The sequence below is a fragment of the Radiomyces spectabilis genome, assembly GCF_025331425.1.
Source record: "Radiomyces spectabilis strain NRRL 2753 chromosome Unknown BYT42scaffold_5, whole genome shotgun sequence".
Lineage (NCBI taxonomy): Eukaryota > Fungi > Mucoromycota > Mucoromycetes > Mucorales > Radiomycetaceae > Radiomyces > Radiomyces spectabilis.
Window position 1 is genome coordinate 1,183,647 of NW_026251930.1, and position 18,284 is coordinate 1,201,930.

General features: G+C 44.3%; 6 protein-coding genes across 6 annotated transcripts; 3 read left to right on the top strand and 3 right to left on the bottom strand.

Moving 5' to 3' along the window:
• Positions 1–4,682, bottom strand: BYT42DRAFT_300109 (chitin synthase-domain-containing protein). Its single transcript, XM_051562907.1, has 2 exons — positions 4,226–4,682; positions 1–4,128 (listed from the first exon to the last, which is right to left on the bottom strand). Exons 1-2 carry the CDS (start codon positions 4,332–4,334, stop codon positions 194–196), a joined length of 4,044 nt encoding a protein of 1,347 aa, XP_051424571.1. The 5' UTR covers positions 4,335–4,682; the 3' UTR covers positions 1–193.
• Positions 4,683–6,039: 1,357 nt separating this feature from the next.
• BYT42DRAFT_300134 (uncharacterized protein) lies at positions 6,040–6,599 on the top strand. Its single transcript, XM_051562908.1, has one exon. It carries the CDS (start codon positions 6,189–6,191, stop codon positions 6,534–6,536), a length of 348 nt encoding a protein of 115 aa, XP_051424572.1. The 5' UTR covers positions 6,040–6,188; the 3' UTR covers positions 6,537–6,599.
• BYT42DRAFT_565993 (uncharacterized protein) lies at positions 6,360–9,063 on the bottom strand. Its single transcript, XM_051567917.1, has 3 exons — positions 8,308–9,063; positions 6,457–7,897; positions 6,360–6,376 (listed from the first exon to the last, which is right to left on the bottom strand). The coding sequence occupies exons 1-2, from the start codon at positions 8,657–8,659 to the stop codon at positions 6,663–6,665; spliced, it is 1,587 nt and encodes a 528-aa protein (XP_051424573.1). The 5' UTR covers positions 8,660–9,063; the 3' UTR covers positions 6,360–6,376; positions 6,457–6,662.
• Positions 9,064–9,156: 93 nt separating this feature from the next.
• Positions 9,157–11,080, bottom strand: BYT42DRAFT_565996 (uncharacterized protein). The gene is made up of 8 exons (XM_051567918.1): positions 10,958–11,080; positions 10,685–10,903; positions 10,446–10,580; positions 10,281–10,325; positions 10,154–10,210; positions 9,966–10,028; positions 9,737–9,884; positions 9,157–9,668 (listed from the first exon to the last, which is right to left on the bottom strand). Exons 1-8 carry the CDS (start codon positions 11,007–11,009, stop codon positions 9,359–9,361), a joined length of 1,029 nt encoding a protein of 342 aa, XP_051424574.1. The 5' UTR covers positions 11,010–11,080; the 3' UTR covers positions 9,157–9,358.
• A 1,540-nt stretch (positions 11,081–12,620) lies between these two features.
• BYT42DRAFT_613082 (uncharacterized protein) lies at positions 12,621–15,607 on the top strand (the record flags this gene model as incomplete). The annotated part of the gene is made up of 11 exons (XM_051571700.1): positions 12,621–12,634; positions 12,712–12,947; positions 13,077–13,182; positions 13,249–13,399; positions 13,463–13,794; positions 13,891–14,309; positions 14,373–14,604; positions 14,660–14,745; positions 14,815–14,929; positions 15,037–15,253; positions 15,311–15,607. 11 exons carry the CDS (start codon positions 12,621–12,623, stop codon positions 15,605–15,607), a joined length of 2,205 nt encoding a protein of 734 aa, XP_051424575.1.
• Positions 15,608–17,275: 1,668 nt separating this feature from the next.
• On the top strand, positions 17,276–18,090 carry BYT42DRAFT_300302 (uncharacterized protein). The gene is made up of 3 exons (XM_051562910.1): positions 17,276–17,468; positions 17,543–17,625; positions 17,694–18,090. The coding sequence occupies exons 1-3, from the start codon at positions 17,315–17,317 to the stop codon at positions 17,880–17,882; spliced, it is 426 nt and encodes a 141-aa protein (XP_051424576.1). The 5' UTR covers positions 17,276–17,314; the 3' UTR covers positions 17,883–18,090.
• Positions 18,091–18,284: the final 194 nt, after the last annotated feature.

Genomic DNA, 18,284 nt, shown 5'->3' on the forward strand with positions numbered 1-18,284 from the left:
CCGTGTGTTGTTTTTACAGGAATAAAAAACAAAATGATTCAATTTACAAATTAGTGTGTGCAATTAGGTTGGTAGGCAACTATGTATGTGAAAAAATAATAAGAAAAAATGACACAGAGATCGTTGACGTGAAAAGAAAACGGTGGAAAAACAAATGGAGGATGAGAGGGAGTGGGATGGAATGAGGATGTTTTCAAGGGCCGACATGGCGTCGGTGATTAGGTTTGCTAGTGCCAGCACTGCTAGAGGCTGTAGTAGAGGAGTCTATGGTGATGTTGCTTGGATCACGACGGTGTCGATGATGCGAAGTGGAAGATTGATGTAAAGAGGGGTGACGTTGAACGGTACGATGCCGCACGATAGGAAGTGGAGGAGTAGGCCCATTGTAATTACGAAGATTGGCGTTCATGCGTTCGGGTATTTTGAGACCAACGTTGCCGTGCAGAGCCATGGATCGACCTTCCATCATATCACCGTGAGCGGAATAATTGGACCCATCCGGCGTATGAGATGCATCAATGATATGTCGCGGTCCGCCTCCGTAAATCATGGGTTCGTCATAAGCTATGGTATCGAGATTGAGGCTGAGACAGGAACTGGCTACGGAGGTCGTCGAATACACCGACGAACGATGGTCGCCAGGTTCACGGCAAGGCAACAGAATGGATTCCGCCGAATACGACCGTCGTCGACGTGCCGGCGCCGGTTCCGTCAAGGACACTGAACGTGCGTGTCTCAATGATCGGTTTTTGTTGATCACTGTGGCTCGCGGTGACCCCGAGTCGATATCCAAAGTGTAAAACCTGGCACCTTCGGAACCATTGGACACGCCTGGGTTGGATGTCTGTGAAGGGCCCGATCGCTGATGTCCACCTGCATACCGAGATCTATGTTCTTTCAGCGAAGGATGCCGACTGCTCGTAGCATACGTATCGTCAAAAGGATCTTCCAAGGCCGGAGACAGTGGATCCGAGAACGGATCTGGATGTTCGGTGGACGGTACGGTACTGATCTTTTGCAGTGGAACCCCCGATCGCATTGTGCTGTAAGTGTCAACGACGGCGGCCACCGACTGAAATCCGCTGGTATTACCCACTTGATGCGAGGGGAACCGTTGATCAACGAGTTTGGAGACAGGCGGCGAAGGCAAGATCTCGGGATCCGTGATACCAGCCGGTTGCGATCGTCTAGACATCATGGTGCTAGCTCTCGATCCGGCAAAGCCAGTGAAGCCAGTAAAATTTGCATCCAGGGCCGCCGCTTCTTCCAGTTCGCGACGGTATGCGCGCTCCGCTTCCAACGTCTCAAACTCACCCAGTCGCAATCGCGACACCATTTCGTCCTCTGTTTTCAGTTTTTGCTCGTCAGGATCACTGACGACTTCAAACTCCTGATCCGTATAGGGCTCCAAAATGGGGTCGTCGATAATACCATGCAATCGGCCGCCGTAACCCTTTTGGGTTGGCCACACATCGTACCATCGTTCGGCATAATCGCTCGACCAAGCCGCGACCAATGGGAACCAAATAGCAAATAGCGGCATGGAGAAAACACAGTACAGAGCAAACCACAGCACATACTTGAACTGACGTCGTGCGATAAAAAACACAAAGTGCAACAACACCAAACACGCAAAGCTGCCTGCAATAATGGTATAGGCCAAGCCGGAACCGATGAAGAATCGAATATACACGTTGTACAGATAGACGATGATGGGCAAGGAAAAAATCATATCGAGCAGTTTTGTGATGGACAATACCCAATACGAAAAGCCAAGTTGACTCGCGACACGTTGCATCTCGATTTGGTTGTGGAAAGTCGCACGCAGATTTCGGCTCATCAACGCTTGAAGTGCGAAAAAATTGGTAGGCAGCGTAGCATAGCCAATCGCTTCAGGTTCGAAACCCAAGCGATGACCGGGATGCGAACGTAAAAGAACAATGCCAAAGTACTGCTCTTCACCGAGTAAAAGCACATTTTTCATGTGCAACGTATCCGGCTGGGGGGTCGTTAATCCGCGCAATACCGTGGGATGAATACAGCACGCGCGTACATCGAGATTCGGGGTCAAGGATAAAATGGATTCCGAACGCGTGCTGATGGTCATGCCATCCATACTGTTATCGTCGTCGTCCACAATAACTCCATCCTCCGCAACTCGACGGCGAGACGACGCGTATTTAATGGAAGAAGGGTCGTCAAACGGATTGATTTCATCGCTCACTTTGGGCCACTTGGATCGCAGCGATTTTGTCGACGTACCAATACTGGTGGGCATACGACTCTGCAAGGGAATCACGGTGTCGGAACTGTCGATCAACGGACTGTCGGCCCACAGCTTGTACATGACAAACCCGCCATTGATGGAGGTGACGCTGCCAAGACACGCTTCATAGGCCAAACCGGAAAAGAAGGTTTGATAAATGGGGAAAATTTGCAACATGGTGACAAAGTTTTTTTCAGGGTTCGCCGGTCGGACATGGCCGCTCACGGCCAGCATGAGCCGATCCCGTTCCAAACGTGACACAAGCCGTTGCACAACATCCGCTTGCAACTGAAGATCGGCATCGGTGACCAGCAAGTATTTGAAAACACGAGGATCAATGCCGAGAATGTTGTAACACTGATTGAACAATTCGTACTCGAGCGGCGTCATTCTATGATGGGCCAGATTCATGCATCGCTCAAGGAAGCCCAGTACCAAGGCCATGGAGTCTCGCTTGCCACGGTTACCGGGAGGTCGAGTCGATGAGTTTCTTTCTCTGACAGCACCGATCTTGACAATCATCATGAACGGTACACGATTACGTCCCGTCTCGTAATAGCCCGCATAGACTTTTGCATAGTTCACTTTGCGACGATCCTGACCCAGCGACAGGTACGCCTGCGGCACGGGCTGTTCCGTGGAACTGTAGCCTAACGCTTCCAAGATGCACAGATACGACTCTTTGGTATCCTGAGGATTTTTGACCACGCCATCACACACGAAAAGGAGGAGCTTCTTGCCGTCGTCATAATTGGTGCGTGCGAGGGTGTCAATGGCTCGTTTGACGGTGTCGGAAGGTTCCGCGTAACAGGGTACCATAAGAATGGTGTGAGGTTGGGCATGTTGACCTAGCGCCGAAGGTTCCGGATCCGATTTGAACAAGGATTTTTGGATGAATTGGATGCGGGATAAATTGGCCAGATTCATCTTGATGAGGAAATAAATGAGGCCGCATCCCATGGTTGCCCACAAGGCTGGATTGATACGGGCACATCCCGTGGAAATATTATCGGGGACGATGCCTTTGAAGAAGAGGGTCTTTAAACATGCTTTGTACAGTTGAGGATCGCCGGAAATGTTGCCTTGGATATAATCGGTGACGTCGTTTCCTAAATTGATAAATAGCAACACACTCAAATCCAAGGGCAGAAATAATCGATCCATGGCAAAGGCACGCGAGTAGGTATCCAAGGAGACCTTGACAATGTTGGTGGCGGCATCGAGGTAATCGGTGACATCGAGCACATTGCCATCAAGAATGACGTAGGCACGACCTGGACTGCCGCGAGCAGGCATGGTGCTGCAATTATTGGCGACAAAACTAGGCTTGTAGACTATCTTGCCTTTGAGGCCAAACTGCTGGGTTTCGATATTGACATCGTGGGTATAATAGCAAGGCGCACCGGTCTTGTTGCGTTGATCGGGCATGGGACAAGAAACCAATTTACCGTTTTGCGCTACGTAACCTGGATCGTGGGTGAGTTTGTACTGTAGCCAACGGTCGGCTTTGGCGGCGGTGTCCGCATCGGCGATGCAGTGTCGAAGCACAGGATCGTTGTAAGTGTCGTGGGGACTGTCACGATGCAATTTCATAAAATTGGGGAACATGGGCGACAGATCGTAACCGGCATACTGACTGACTTGAGCGGCCATGGCCGACGATGCAGCATGATCGGACCAATTGACGGCCCAGCCATTGATGCCAGCATAGTTGGTATGATTGTAGACTGTATCGTAGGGATAGGTTTTGGCCGGATCACAAAAAAACGTAGACACATATTCAAGCCAAAAGCAAAAGAGGCCGGCAATGGCTAAATAAAGAGTAAACAGAGTAATTTTTTCCCGCCAGGCCTGACGAGCCGCTAAACGAAAAAGAGAATCGCGAATTCACATCGTGAGGAGTTAATAACCTAATGACGAATAGCGCACATTGAATAAACAAGATGTTAGGTTCTTTACCAGAGGTTGTCATGCCGCCCAGAAACCTGAGAAGAACATCTGGAATGATTATGGTGCAAAGCCGGGTAATTGCCACCCACACGATTCGTCGACATGCTGGCTTATGCATTGAAGCGTAATATTGAGAAATCACCTAAAGTATGGCCCAAGCTAGCCAATCCAGTCATGTACAAAAGAGAAAGACAAGGCACGCCACCAAAAAGGGAAAATAAAACTGTACGTAGAGAGGACAATAATAAAAATAAGGATTCAGTAACGATGAACCGGAAAAAAAAAGAGAAAAGAGTACCAAAAAGAGACGAATGGATATAAAACAGGAGAAGGGAGAAGACGGGCTGACCAAGGGAAAGTACTAAGAAAGGGAGAGAGAGAGACAATACTTTTTATGACAAGAGGTTGTAAATGAGTGTAAAATAAAAAAAAAAAAGGTGAAATTCTGCAATCAATGCAGTGAGACGCTAAAAGACACAAAACCTACAGCCTGGAATTTCTTCAATTACATCGAAATTTTTTCCTTTTCTGACATTTCAATCATGATGGTTCAAAGTTGGTTTTGCACTTAGCGGCGTTGCAATATTTATCCAATCATAGTTAATTGGTGCTATAACTCAGTTTTCCCCGGTTCACCCTGTGGCCTCAACACAAATGAATTTTATCAAGTGTGGGCGGCTGATACGCTAATGAAATTATTATTGTATGGGTATACATCTTTCTTTTTCATTGAATATCTGCAATACATCTTCATTTCTCATTGCCCCGAGTTCAATCGAGCACTGGATGTCCCTTTGGGTTGTGTCATGGAAAGTATGATCAAAAGATATGTAGAATGATGTTTAGACAGTTTGTCAAGCAGTCGGTCGGTCGGCCAACAGTGATGACTGTATGCATAAAGTCGCAAGGCCAGACAGCAAAATACAACCCACAGAATACACTAGGATGTATCTCTCTTTTTTTTTTTTTGTGAGCCTCAACATGGGGTGGTTGATAGCCTCTCTGTATGTTATTTCTCTTTACAATGTGGTCAGATTAAAGTTCATCATATATACAAACCCGAGTCACAGCTGTCTACAGGGTTGTTAGCTGTATTGCATGAGAAAGACAACTGCCTTGTAAATATCCAGGAATTCGGCAACAGTACTTCACGGTTTACGTGTGCTATTTAAACCATTCATGATGTTCCGTCGGCCCAAAGATTCTCAATTTTAGCTTGTGCTTATAATTTTACTGATTTCAAATTGTCAATGAAGGTATTGGGTTCGATATGATCAGGATACCATTGTTCTGAGATGAACAATAAATGCCAAACAACCATCTCCGCTCCGATTCTGAGGTGTGACACCTGAGTTTAAACAAGGATGGTGGTACGCATAAACGTTTGTGCACTGGGTTTTCTGTAAAAAATATGCCAACCATCAGATAACCGTTGCCTTTTGTTCCGTTGCCGTAACGCATGTTTCAGTGCAGTAGAGAATTCAACGGCGTTCAAATTAAATAAAGATGAAGGGATACAGCTGTTTATGTACTCAAAAATATGATCTGTACTGAAATAACCAATGATAAATAAATAATGATGTATAAAAAAATCGCATTGGCTTTGGTTGATATATATACGATATATGTGTAATATATATATATAAGTGATAAAGATATATAAAAAAGATGCCATGAAGATAAAGAAAATCAAAGGAAAGGCAAGGGAGAGGGGAAGGTGAGATAAAGAATATTTTTGTTTGTTCCTTTTTTTCAAAAGCAATCAAAAAGGGGAAGAGGGCATACAATAAAAAATGGTGCGCAAACTAAAACAGGGTCATTTTCAACACTGCTGGAAAAAAGGGAATGCATAAATTGAATTCACCTTCAAAGACTGATTTTGCAGACGGATCTCATTCAAGAGTTTGCCGAGAAAACCAAGGATCGGGAGTGGAAAAAAGCAAGCGACAAAAAAAAGGGAAGACCACACAGAATGAAATGGTGGGGGGAAAGAGGAAAAAGGGGGAATAAGAAAAAAATATCATATAAAAAAATACTGAATTGCAGCATTTTGAGAGAGAATGAACGAATCAACGATAGAATGACAATGAAAAACAAAATAAAACAAAAAAGGCACTGCCTGATGATAAATAACGAACACAGTAAAGAAAAAAAAAAAAAGAGAATAGTAAACAGGAGGCAGACAGCGGAGTCGAAGCGGGGCGGGAAGTGTCAGGAAAACAAGGTGAACAAGAATAAGCAAAAAAAAAAAAAAAAAAAAAGGGATACACGACTTTGGTCGGAGATCAAGGCAATAGGAATATTTTTTCTTCTTTTGTAGGAGGGCTTTTTTTTGGATTTCCTTCCAAGGATAGATGGACTTGAAATACATCATTCGATTTTTTTTTTTGGATAGCTTTTTTTTTCTTTTTTTGGTGGTGGTGGTGATGGTGATGGTTGTTTTCGTTTAACGTCGGGAACGTTTGGTCTGACGAACGTAACTAACGGCATAACCACGATGAAACTCGTCGTAATCGGATTTGCGTTTGCCATAAGTTTCTTGCACGGGCATAGAGTAACGGGAAGGATAATGCGTCGCGTGTTGATGAGGATCATAATGAACGGTGGGCGAAGCAATCTTCCATGTGAAAGCAGATGTACTGTGATTCACACGTACAGGAGACACCAAGGTAGGCGTTTGCATTGGAGAGGAGTTACTGGAACTGGGCAGCGACAGGGATAACACGGGTGGGATGTGTGTATTGGGAGAACAGGTACCGCATGTCGAATTCATGGAGTAAGGTGAACATGACAGTGGCGGAGACAGTTGCATCAAGACGGAACGTCGGTCATCATAACCCGTCGATCGTGTACGGTGACCATCCTGTTCCGTCGTCACCGATGAGGTGGAAGACGGATGATGATGAGGATGATGATGATATGGATGATGGTGTTTTGGCTGGGAGAGGTGGTGGTGATGGTGACCAGCCGAATGAGAATGATGGGGATGGTGAGAATGTGGGTGATGATGTTGATGATGGTAAACCTTTTGTCGAGGAAGGAACGAGGTGGGCGAAAGCACCAATGTCCATCCTGGACGAGATCGTGGCGAGGATGAACAAGGTGATGTGGGAGTCACATTGGCTGTCGCCGAGGTCGAAGATGGAGCAGTAGACGTACCGAAGGGTAAGCATGATAAATCATGCAAGGGCACTGGTTGGTTTTGTGTTCGGGCTTCGACATGCACGTGCAGTAAATGATGCCATTGTTCAAACGTGGACTGTGCAATGTACAAGCGATAATCGATGAGTTGCAAAAAAATCCGCTCCGCGGCATTGATCTCCGCAACCGGTAAGCCTGCAATTTTCGCCCATGCTGAGTTGCGATACGTTTTATCTTGTACAAACTTTGAAGCAACCACGAGGCTGGCAAGGAACATCCGTCGACCGCAGCTGATGTAAGCATCTTCCCACTGTCCCTGGCGATCGTCTTTGGTTTGATTGTATTCCTGATGATGGAGATGCGCGACAATGGCCGGTTGGGCTCGGATCAGGTAAAATAACGCTGTCTGCAATGTCGAATACGTCGTTCGTGATCGTTTCAATACTTCTTGGATAAACGTTCGCAAAGGCACTACCGCCGTTCGTGTACATTGTAAATTGGTTGAATACCAAATACTTTCCACAGCAAGCGCGTTCGTGTCTAATATCATAAAACAAGCAAAAACAAAACAAAAAAAAATTAAGCTCTGTTTTTTCTCTCTTCTTTTTTTTTTCTTTCATGACAATGATGAATAGAAATAATGAAAAAAACAAAACCACTTGATCCCAAAAATCCTTTCTTCATTCTTCTTGTCATGACAACAATGAAAAAAAAAAGTAGAAAGAATGAAAAAAGAAGAAAAAAAAGAATAGGTTGGAATGGTCCCTCCCCTTCGTATCCTACAACTCCCCACAACATCCACACACCCACATTACGCGCGCGCGCTTTTTTCTCGTTTTTCTCCCTCTGTTTCTTTTTACGACTTTTCTCCTCCTCACCTCCTCATCTATCCCTTTCCTTTCCAAGTATTGAGCTTTGGCTAGTTTTTTTTTTCTTTCTTTGTCCCTTACCTACTAATGCTTCGACATACGCATAACGATTGGTGAGCGGAGACACTCGGCCAACCGCAGTCACGGTGGGTAATCCAGCGGAGGATTGAGGGGTACTGGCATAAGAGGGTAATAAACGACGCTGAGCTGAAAGCATGTTTCGGAGTGCACACATTTCAGGATCGGGATGCATTGTGAAATTGTCGGAATGGAGCATGGAGTGTGTAGACGATGAACTCGACACCGAGTATCTAGCTCTGCTAGGTAACGGGTTCAAGCCTGTCGATGGAACTTGTTCATAACGATTCGTCAAGGAAGCCGGTGGTGCAGAAAGAGTGTGGTAGGGTTTGGCTGCGAGCAACGAAGTCGTCATGATAGAAAATTTTCAATTATAAGTTGTTGTTACGGATGATCCTTTTTTTTTCTTGTCTGGTCGGAAAGAAGGGAGGAAGAAGAAGTAAAAAAGGAAGAGGATAGAAAACAAACGAAAAAGAAAACAAAAAAAATGAGAGAAGAAACAAAAGCAAGAAAAGAGAAGAAAAAAAAAGGCGAAGAGAGAAGGAAGAAAAAAAGAGAGTTTGCCCTAATAAGCAAGAAAAGAAGGGGGTGATGGGTGGGGAGCAACCACGAAAAAAAAAAAAGAAGCAAAAAACGAGGGGTATGTCTGTGGAAGGGATTAGGGGGGAGAGAACAGCCTAAGCTTGTCCACAAGTTGCGTGGAAGAAAGAATAAGAGGTAACCCAGTTGGGGAAAGGGATGTAGAACAATAAGCCATAGGGTGATCGGAGCCGAAGATCCAAAAAGGAATCACTATCAATCCTTACAGTCTGGACCAGTCAATTGATAAGGGGAATCCCAAAAAAAAAAATAGAGTCCTGCGGGCTATATGCGGCATCACCACTTGTGCTCATTTTCACCAAAAAAATAAAAAACTCGTGGTGGCAAAAAATAAAAGAAAAATACAAAGTCAGCCTACCTCTCCACTCGAGATGGCCCTTAAAATGGTAATCACCCAGGTTTTTGTTTTGTTTTGTCACGTCATCTCAACGATATTGTATTATCCTTCAAATTTCTAATAGGGTCGATCACGTCTGTCATATCTATCTTTTCTGTACGAACTTTCATCACGACCACCGCCCGAGTAACGTCCGTAATCATCTCGACCATTGCCTCGAGGACGTCCTCCTCTTCCACTGGATCGATCATCATCACGGTCGCGGCCACCGCCACCGCCACGATAACTTCCACCGCGACCATAACCGCCGCCTCCTCCTCCTCCACTTCGGCTGTAGCCACCGCCACTGCCGCCACCAGCTGATTCCGGTCGTCGAGCTTGGCATTTGAAACACTCGTTTCGTCGTGCAAAATTATTGGCACCACAGCTACACAATCGATAGATGATCAATTTAATTTTCTTTTTTTGAGATTAGTCACAAGCATTCTCACTTACCCTTCACAAGTCCAATCGCCTTCTTTGGGAGTACCATAGCCTCCTCCCCCACCGCTGCTGCTACCACCACGTCCGCCACGGTAACCACCACTGCTGCTGTTGCCGCCACCGCCGCCGGTACGTCCGCCATATCTTCCACCACCGCCAGCTGGTGTAAGCATGTGTTAAGAATAAGGTTTAGTAATTTCTCAATTTTTTTAAACTTTTTTTTTTTACTTTGCAAACTTACGAGGCATGGCCATTTTTCTTTCTGCTTTGCTCACTTGGATAACGTTTCCCATAAATTCCTTGCCTACAAACAGAAATAAAGTAAATCAGCATGATCACGGAACGCCACAAAAAAAAGAAAAAAGTCTTAAAAGAAAACAAAGCAGCATCGCCCATCTGTACAAAAAATACGCCGATATTTCCACTTACCACCAAACCAGTCAATAGCAGCATCGGCCGAGGGTGGATCATCATACGTCAATGTAGCTATATCGAAAAAAAAAAGAACAATTGAGAATCATCCATTTCCCAATGATTTGGTGGTGGACTACTTTACCATCGCCTTTGGGTAAATTCGTGGCCTTATCAACATAAATCCAAACTGAATAGGACAAGAGGACAAATAGAATTGAGGGTGAGTCCGAAAATAATCATGTGTCGTGTCAGTCCACTCGTCAGTCAGCAGCAAAGAACACAAAGGGAAAAAATGATTGAATCCTACTTTTGGGCTTTCTTGTCTTCTTATCAATCTTTATCAAGCCGATGGAACCAAAATGGGCAGCCAATTTTTCTTCCGTGACATCTTGCGGCAAGTTCGTGATGTAAACTGTATCTTCCATGCGATGAATACTCTCACCTAAAAAAAAAAAAAAAAACTTGCTTTTTTAGTTCATCCTTTCTTATCATGACATGAAGATAACAAGGCAGAGGACAGAAAGAAAGAAAAATGAAAAAACGGACCTTCGGCGTCGTGAGAACGTCCTCCTCCGTAGCGCGATCTCTCCGACCGATCTTGGCCAGAGTATCGTTGGCTTCTATCACTGCTACCGTAACTTCCTTGATAACCGGTATTGTCACCATAACCGCTTTGGTCATGATAACTGTCGCCGGCCGCGCCTTGAGAGTAGTATGATGCATCGGCTCCCTGGTCATATGATCGAGCAGACGTGTGCCCTTCATCTGCTCACAAACATAAGCTGGCCCGTAGCCAAATGCTGGTTTAATCAAATTTACATTGCTGGTATCCACTATTCCACGACTGATCGTCTCCTCTCGAATCGGACATGATGGTTCTTTTTCGTTTTTCGCTTTGCAAAAAGGGGAGTTGAATAAGAATAAAGAGGAGGACACGTCCACCAAATTTTCTGTTGTTCTGCTCAGAAAAACGTGACCATCAAATTTCTGACACAGCGCGACCCCAACTCCGGTGGGGCATCATCGCATGGATCGTGCAACAATTCTTTCCACCCATCATCCGATACACTCGACTTCTTCCCAAACGCATCCTTGTCCAAAAGATACAGGATGGGAATGAATTACGGAGAGACTGCATAATATAAAAAGATACAGCATCCGCAAGTTGGCCGGTAGCTTCAGTGACGGCTGTTCGTCCGTCATTGCCAAAAGAAAAAATGGTGCATACAGCACGACCATCATCACACTTCTATCCAGCTCTTGATAAAAGCGTGATTTCCAGAGATCCTGAAATGGCTGACAAGAGAGGTCTTTTGAGATTGAGATTGATATTATGCAATTATCTGAATTTGAGACGACTGATGGCATGGATACGCCGAGTGAATCATAAAAAAAAGAAAAGGTCATGAACTTTCGCAAGATGCTATTGTGCCAGACACCGCTTGCTTGAGTAAATCGTGGTATAGCAGAAAATACGGTCTTTTGTTTTTTGTTATTGCCATTACGGTGTCGCTGCGGAAGGATTATGGGCTCGCATGAACGAAAACTTATGAGCGGGAGCTGATAGAAATTGGATAGTCACAATGGGCTGCTTAATTGGTGCTCCACGGCTTTGATTTGTTTGACTTGAGAAGATTATTATCACGGACGACGCGATTCCCGTAAAGGACCATGCCCCATTCATGTTCGGCAGACCAACTCCAATCGCTTACGTCCACCATTCAACAGTTTCCATTTCCATTTAAACAAGCTTCCTTGAATGACGATCTTCGAACTATATTGTTTGATATTCAGCGATTGAAACTGTCTTTGACAGACAATGGCAAGAACGTTATCATGGTACCCCTAGTCTTTGTCGTTGTATCTTGTTCAAAGTAGCCACATGGCCTAATCTCGTACTCGATAGTGGATCTACAATACCTTGCAAGCACGAATGCCGGAACATGGTATGCTGAACATAGTGCCCCTTGAAATACGGCGATAAACTGCAGTTGCCTTTTTCGTATTAAACATATCATTTAATTGCTTCACACAGCCAATCAGTCCAGTCAACAGATGGATCAATGGATTGCCACGGTATCCGAAGATGCCATTAATCAGGTCCTGCTTCGCGTATTGATTGATTGTGTTGCTTTTCATGAATCAATTGAGGAAAGGTACGTCGTGCAACTCTATCCGTAACCAAGACGTACTTATTCATGCTGATGCTCTTAGTGATTTGGATCTGTTATTCACTGCAAGTATACTCATTTTTTGATCTGGATCGTGTTCTAGTTGTTGGGATGGGTTGACATCATGATGACATTGTTTTTTCCTTTTTTTTTTCTTTTTTGCACCAAATTAGCTTGGCAAGGAGTCTGTGCATACGAGCAGGAGCATGGTTTGGTTATTGGGCTTCATTGGAGACGTCTTGCCACAATGGGTTTTTCCCCGTATGCACGAATTCTTGATCCTGGGTTTTTCTAAATATGGAAACCCTTTCATGGACACAGTTCAGTAAGTGGCTTCAGTTCAGTCAACTGATCAAGGAGAAGGCACCGCTAAACAAAAACGAAAAAAAAAAAAAATGGTAGACCGACCGATGTCACCGAGGATCAACGTCAACTTCAAATGTTTGCATGCCAACTGTCCGATTATCTGTCGGAAAAAAAACCCAAGTTGTTAAAAGAGTCCGTGATGGATGTATTGAACGACTATTTCACCGATATTCAGAAGGAGTCCCATCCTTCTGATCATATGCTTGTGAAACATCAATATCGTTTGAGTTACCTGTTCTCATTATCACAAATTACGCCTACATTGGCCAATGGTATGTGTACTACTGAAGCGCTGGCGACCATTTGGCGTTTCTGATTCCCTGTTTTGAGATTTTCTTATGACTTGGTTCTAACCGGTCCGTTCCGTTGGCCATTGGGTATATATTTTTTTTCTTTCAAAGCATGCTGGTCGGATATCTTTCATCGACTTGTGCATCACGATGCCACTGGAGACATGCTGGTGTATGAACGCCGTACACGATTCTCCCAAGTGTTTTTACCGCGGGGGTAAATGCTAACGACACAACCATATCCCGATTGTTTTTTTTTTTACTAACTGTAATGATTGCATAGTGTCGTCAATGTGATTGATGTGCTACCTAATTGGGTAAGCGGTGTGGCGCTGAATCCTCAGGGGCTCATTATTGAGCATGCTTTCGATGTGGCTATCTTTATGGATACATTGGCTCACGACACCAGGCTGAATATGGGCTTTCTGATTCCGGTAAGCAACTCATCGGTGCACCCTTTAATTTTTTTGGTATTATTAACTCTGGGCGGATAACAGACCGGCGAATCCACGATTTTGGAGCTACTTCGTGCTTCTTTTGAGGGATTGGATTTGAAACCTTCTTCTATCGATGTCGTCAGCTGGACAGTGGAGCTGCTGAGCGCCAGCACATTCACACGTGGCATCGATAATCTGAAAATCCCCCTTTTTTTGCTGCAGCTGGCCGTGAGGAAATGTGAAACACAAGAAGCGGCTACGGATATTCTCGTGAACCTTATCACTCGCATTGATCGACCTACCGACGAAGCTTGTCCTGCCGACGTGGGAACGCGTTACCTTGTGATTCATCTTGCAGCCTCAGCCCATGCAAAGTATCCAGGTATCTTTACGTACGTAAACTGATATAGAAAAAACAATGGCAGTCGATGTGATTTGCTATGTCGAGTAGGGGCACTGATGGACGGATTTTATCTATGATTGAGTAGTGTCGTGTTGGAAAAGATTTTCTCAAAAACAATTGCAATGCATATTGCTGACAGTGAAGGATCTATCAATGTGGAAAAGATCCTGGGCAACCTGGCCATGCTTTTCGAGGCACCGGTGCAATCGGACGATCAGCACAATACGCAACTGATTTTTGACGCGTTCAAGGATTACATTGCACATTATTGGCGGCAAGTGTTGCTTTTATTTCTGAACCATCCCTCCATGGAATGTCGCACCTTGGGCTTTCGCGTGCTGTCCAATTCGCGATTCTGGGAACAGGAGACGCCCATCCATGGGGCGGACCCTGTGACAATATCGAAATCCATTCTGGACGCCTGGTTCCGTCATATGAAACATCGTTACCTGCACATTGGCGAACGGGACGAGACGCATCTATTGGACGAATTACAACGACTAAGTACGCTGGGAATCTACATGGGCACTTTGAGAGCAAAAACACTGATGCGTATATTTTTGATAGTCCAACGCTTCTGTGAGCAGCCTCCGTTAGCCAAGGTCATGCTGTGTATGACCATGGATCGCATTCTCGATGGCGGGCTGGAAATCTTTCCAAAAGTGGATGTGAATGCGCTGCAGCAAGATAAAATGAGTCTCATGGACAAAATACACAATACACAGCGGCCGCTGTATGTAGGAAAAAGTGCCCGACCACCCCAGTTCGTCGGTATCGTCGGTTTACCTGACGATGAAAGGTAAAATCAAATGATCTTGGTTATTTTCTGCTCAGTCACTCAAATACCAGGACAGAGATATACGAGACGATATCTACATTGACAACATTGAACGTACCGCCAGTTTATTTTATCCTCGCGAATCCAATGGTCAGAAAAATGGTAAGTACATTGCAAAGATCATCCGCTGACAGAATATTCAAATATCTTGAATTACTTTCGTCATCACAGGCCCTACCCAAACGACGAGTCCTTTCTTGATCCATTTATTATCAAAATGGCCTTCTTCTGCTGTGACCATGGAAGCCTATGATGATGCTCTTCCTCGAAACATTCCATCCAACAGGTACTACTGCGTATCAATTTGTAAATCTGCATGGAGGCACCATATTCACCTCTTCTTTTCTCTTTCCATTTTTTTTTTTTTTTTTTTTTGCCGACGACGAATGATAGTGACATTCTGATTGGCAATGCTTTCAAGGATCATCCTGCTCTGTTTCTCATTATTGAAAAATGTCAATTTTCCGCCCAATTTCCCATTTACGATCTCCTGCGCAGTATCCTTGTCTATTTTATCGCCTTTTGGCACATGAAAGAAGTCGCTGAAGCGGCTAGTGCTTTACAATTTGCCACCCAACTCGAAGAAACCACTCGCTTAATTTTATTAATGGTAAGCACCGAGGACCAAGAGTCAGCGATGAATGATACTGATATGAGTTAATTTAAGGGATTACCGCATCCATTGTCATCGATCTATCATCTTTTCCCGTACATGTCTGGCAAGGATCTTGGTGAGTTATTGTACAAGTCAATATGGCCCTTTGTTCGCTGTCAATCGGCTTCACAGGAAATTCCGGGACTGGCAGCTCCTGGCGCTCCGGCCCCTAATCAAGATATCATTGATAAATGTCTTGTTGCTATGACAACCATCTATCAGCGACGGCTGGCACACCTGGCCAAAGTGCCTGCCTGGTATACCATGCTCCAACAAGTGGGCAAAGAACTGCAAATACCGGACCCATGATCTTCCAGCCACCGCATCACATTACAAATAAATAAATCTTTGGGAAATTAGCGATTTGTAAATCACATGATCTACACTAAGTTATCAGGACCTGTTTAACCGTTTTTATTTTTTATTTTTCAACCATGACTCGCTGCCCACTTTCACGGTAATAGGCGAAACAATCGGCAGCAAGATGCCGTTTGCGCCAGTTGTGGTCAAACAGAGCATCGTTGTCGTCCAAATAAAATGTGGGTAGAGCTTCTTTTTGAAGAAAGGTGGTGGATGATGTCGATCTGGGTGTTCTGTAGCATTATTTAATTTTGGTTTTCTGTCAGTTATACTGTATATGTCCTTTCATTCTCTTTCAATTTTCAATGAATCGAATACATAAGCAGACGTGCTTCGATCTATGAATTCATGCATCAGTGGTATGGCTATCATTTAATCGATGGGAAATTCACATATTTTTGTCTTCCATTTTTTCTTTGTCTCTGATTTACCTCTCTCTAGAGTAAGGCTTTCCCATGTAGCTGATCTGACGATATTGCTCATCATTCATGCATCGGTAGGTGACTATTATTTCATCCATGGGAAATCCACATATATTTTGTCTTCGTTTTTTTCTTTTTTCTGTTTACCTAAACAACTCTCACTATCATAGCATCCCCTCGCATTCATCATCCATCATCCAGACTATGGTTTACCCGCGTGTATCTGTAACCGGTCAAGTCGATTAAATATCAAAAAGGTACCTTTTGTGGGATGTGAATATCCGTTTTTCGACAAGAAAAAACTCACATTCTTTATTCTTTCTTTACCCTTTGGTTTTCTCTCCGGTTTTCTTTTCGTCCTGGCAAGCCAACCATCCCTCCAAATCTTTCCACTTTGTTCGCGCATCAAATGTGGCCAACCCGGTTCTTGTCGTCAAAGGGCATCGTCGGTGGTGACTCTCTTTTTTCATCGGAAAATGCTTAGGCGTCCTCCTCAGGTTCCTCTTCTTTGGATTACTTCCCGTGGTGTTGTCTTTGATCTTCTTCCCGACCATTTTATTTTTGTAGTTTGTAGTATGTGCTTTGTATTTTATTCGATAGACTTCTTGCAGTCTTTTCCTCCTTTTTTTTCCCACAGGGTTTTTAGGGGGGGGGGGGTTACAGACGCACCTATTGTTTTACTTTTTTATATATTTGTATCGTTCCTTTTTTTTTCGGCCGGGAAGCTCTGGATATCTGCTGCCTCACATAACAAAGGTAAAATATCTTGACGCCATTTGAATCAATCAAAGAGCGTCCTAACTCATTTTTTTAATACCCAACACTCCCACACATCATTCTAGATCTATTATAACCTTGGGCGGGACGGGACAGAGGGGGTCAAAAAGTGCTGCACACGTGTTTGGAAATCATGACTGTACGGTATGCCAGAGTATTGACATTAATATACCAAAGTTTCATCAAGAGTCTCGCCCAGGTTATGCCGTATTGCGTTAGGCTTTTATCTGACGAATGTCGCTCAATGTAAGGAGGTGACGTCAGTAGCAGGTGGCATCCATTGCACGGCGGGTGTACGGCTTGTTACAAATAAATGAATAAAAAGTAACAATTTTTCGATTCATGCGACTGCCTAAGCCACAATTTGATTGCATAGTTGAACCTCTTTTTTTTTTTTTTTTTTTTTTTTCTCAGCCTTCTTTTTTCCTGATCAGTTCCTATTCTGTTCATTGCCAACATGACTCGGTATACCAAGTTGCAAAGAAAAACTCACGAAAAAGCCAGCGGCTTCAATGTCACTCCACTTCTTCCCGCTAAATCAAATGACGAAGGCGGAAACAACTCTGATGCTCCTAATCGCAACAATCGAAAGAGAGGTTTCACCAACGACAGTAAGTAACGGATCATTAAACAGCAGTTGGTTACAGTAAGTGGATGCTCATCAAGAATTGACTGTATTCTACAGATACAGGAACCAAGTCCGAAAAGGCTTTGCGAGAAATTGAAAAGAGAAAGAAGCGCAAGCAAATGTCCAAGGACAAGAACACAGTAAGTGGCGAGGTGCATATCTTAAATGATGAAGTGATGCTAATGAATGGAATTCTTGTTTGGCATAGATCTGTTTTGGCTGTCGACAAAAGGGACATTCCGTAGGCAATTGTCCCAAGGCGAAGCAATCCGCGCAAGGAATCTGCTACAACTGTGGATCGTCCGAGCACAGTTTGAAAAACTGCAAGAAACCCAGAAAAGGCAGTAAGTACAAATCGGGACAGCAGAAAGAGAATCATCGAGGAACACCGGAGTAAACGAAGCGTGAAATTATTAGATGAGTTGCCGTATGCCAAGTGCTTTGTCTGTAATGAAGAAGGCCATTTGTCTGGTCAATGTTCCAAGAACGATAAAGGATTATACCCGAATGGTGGAGGATGTCGGTTCTGTGGCCAAGTGGATCATTTGGCCAAGGATTGCAAGGTCACCAAGGAACAAGCGGGCGTCACTTTTGTTGGCAAGATTGATCTGGCCCAAGGTGCCGATGATGATGATTATCACATTTTTGTCACTGAGAAGCAGAAAATGACCGACGAAACCAAAGGTGCAAAGGATATCGCCTCCTCCTCCTCCTCCTCAATCAAGCCTGTTGCCAACAAAAAGAAGGCGGGTAAAGTCGTAAAGTTTTAGAAAGGAAAAACGCCAAAATTTAGATCATT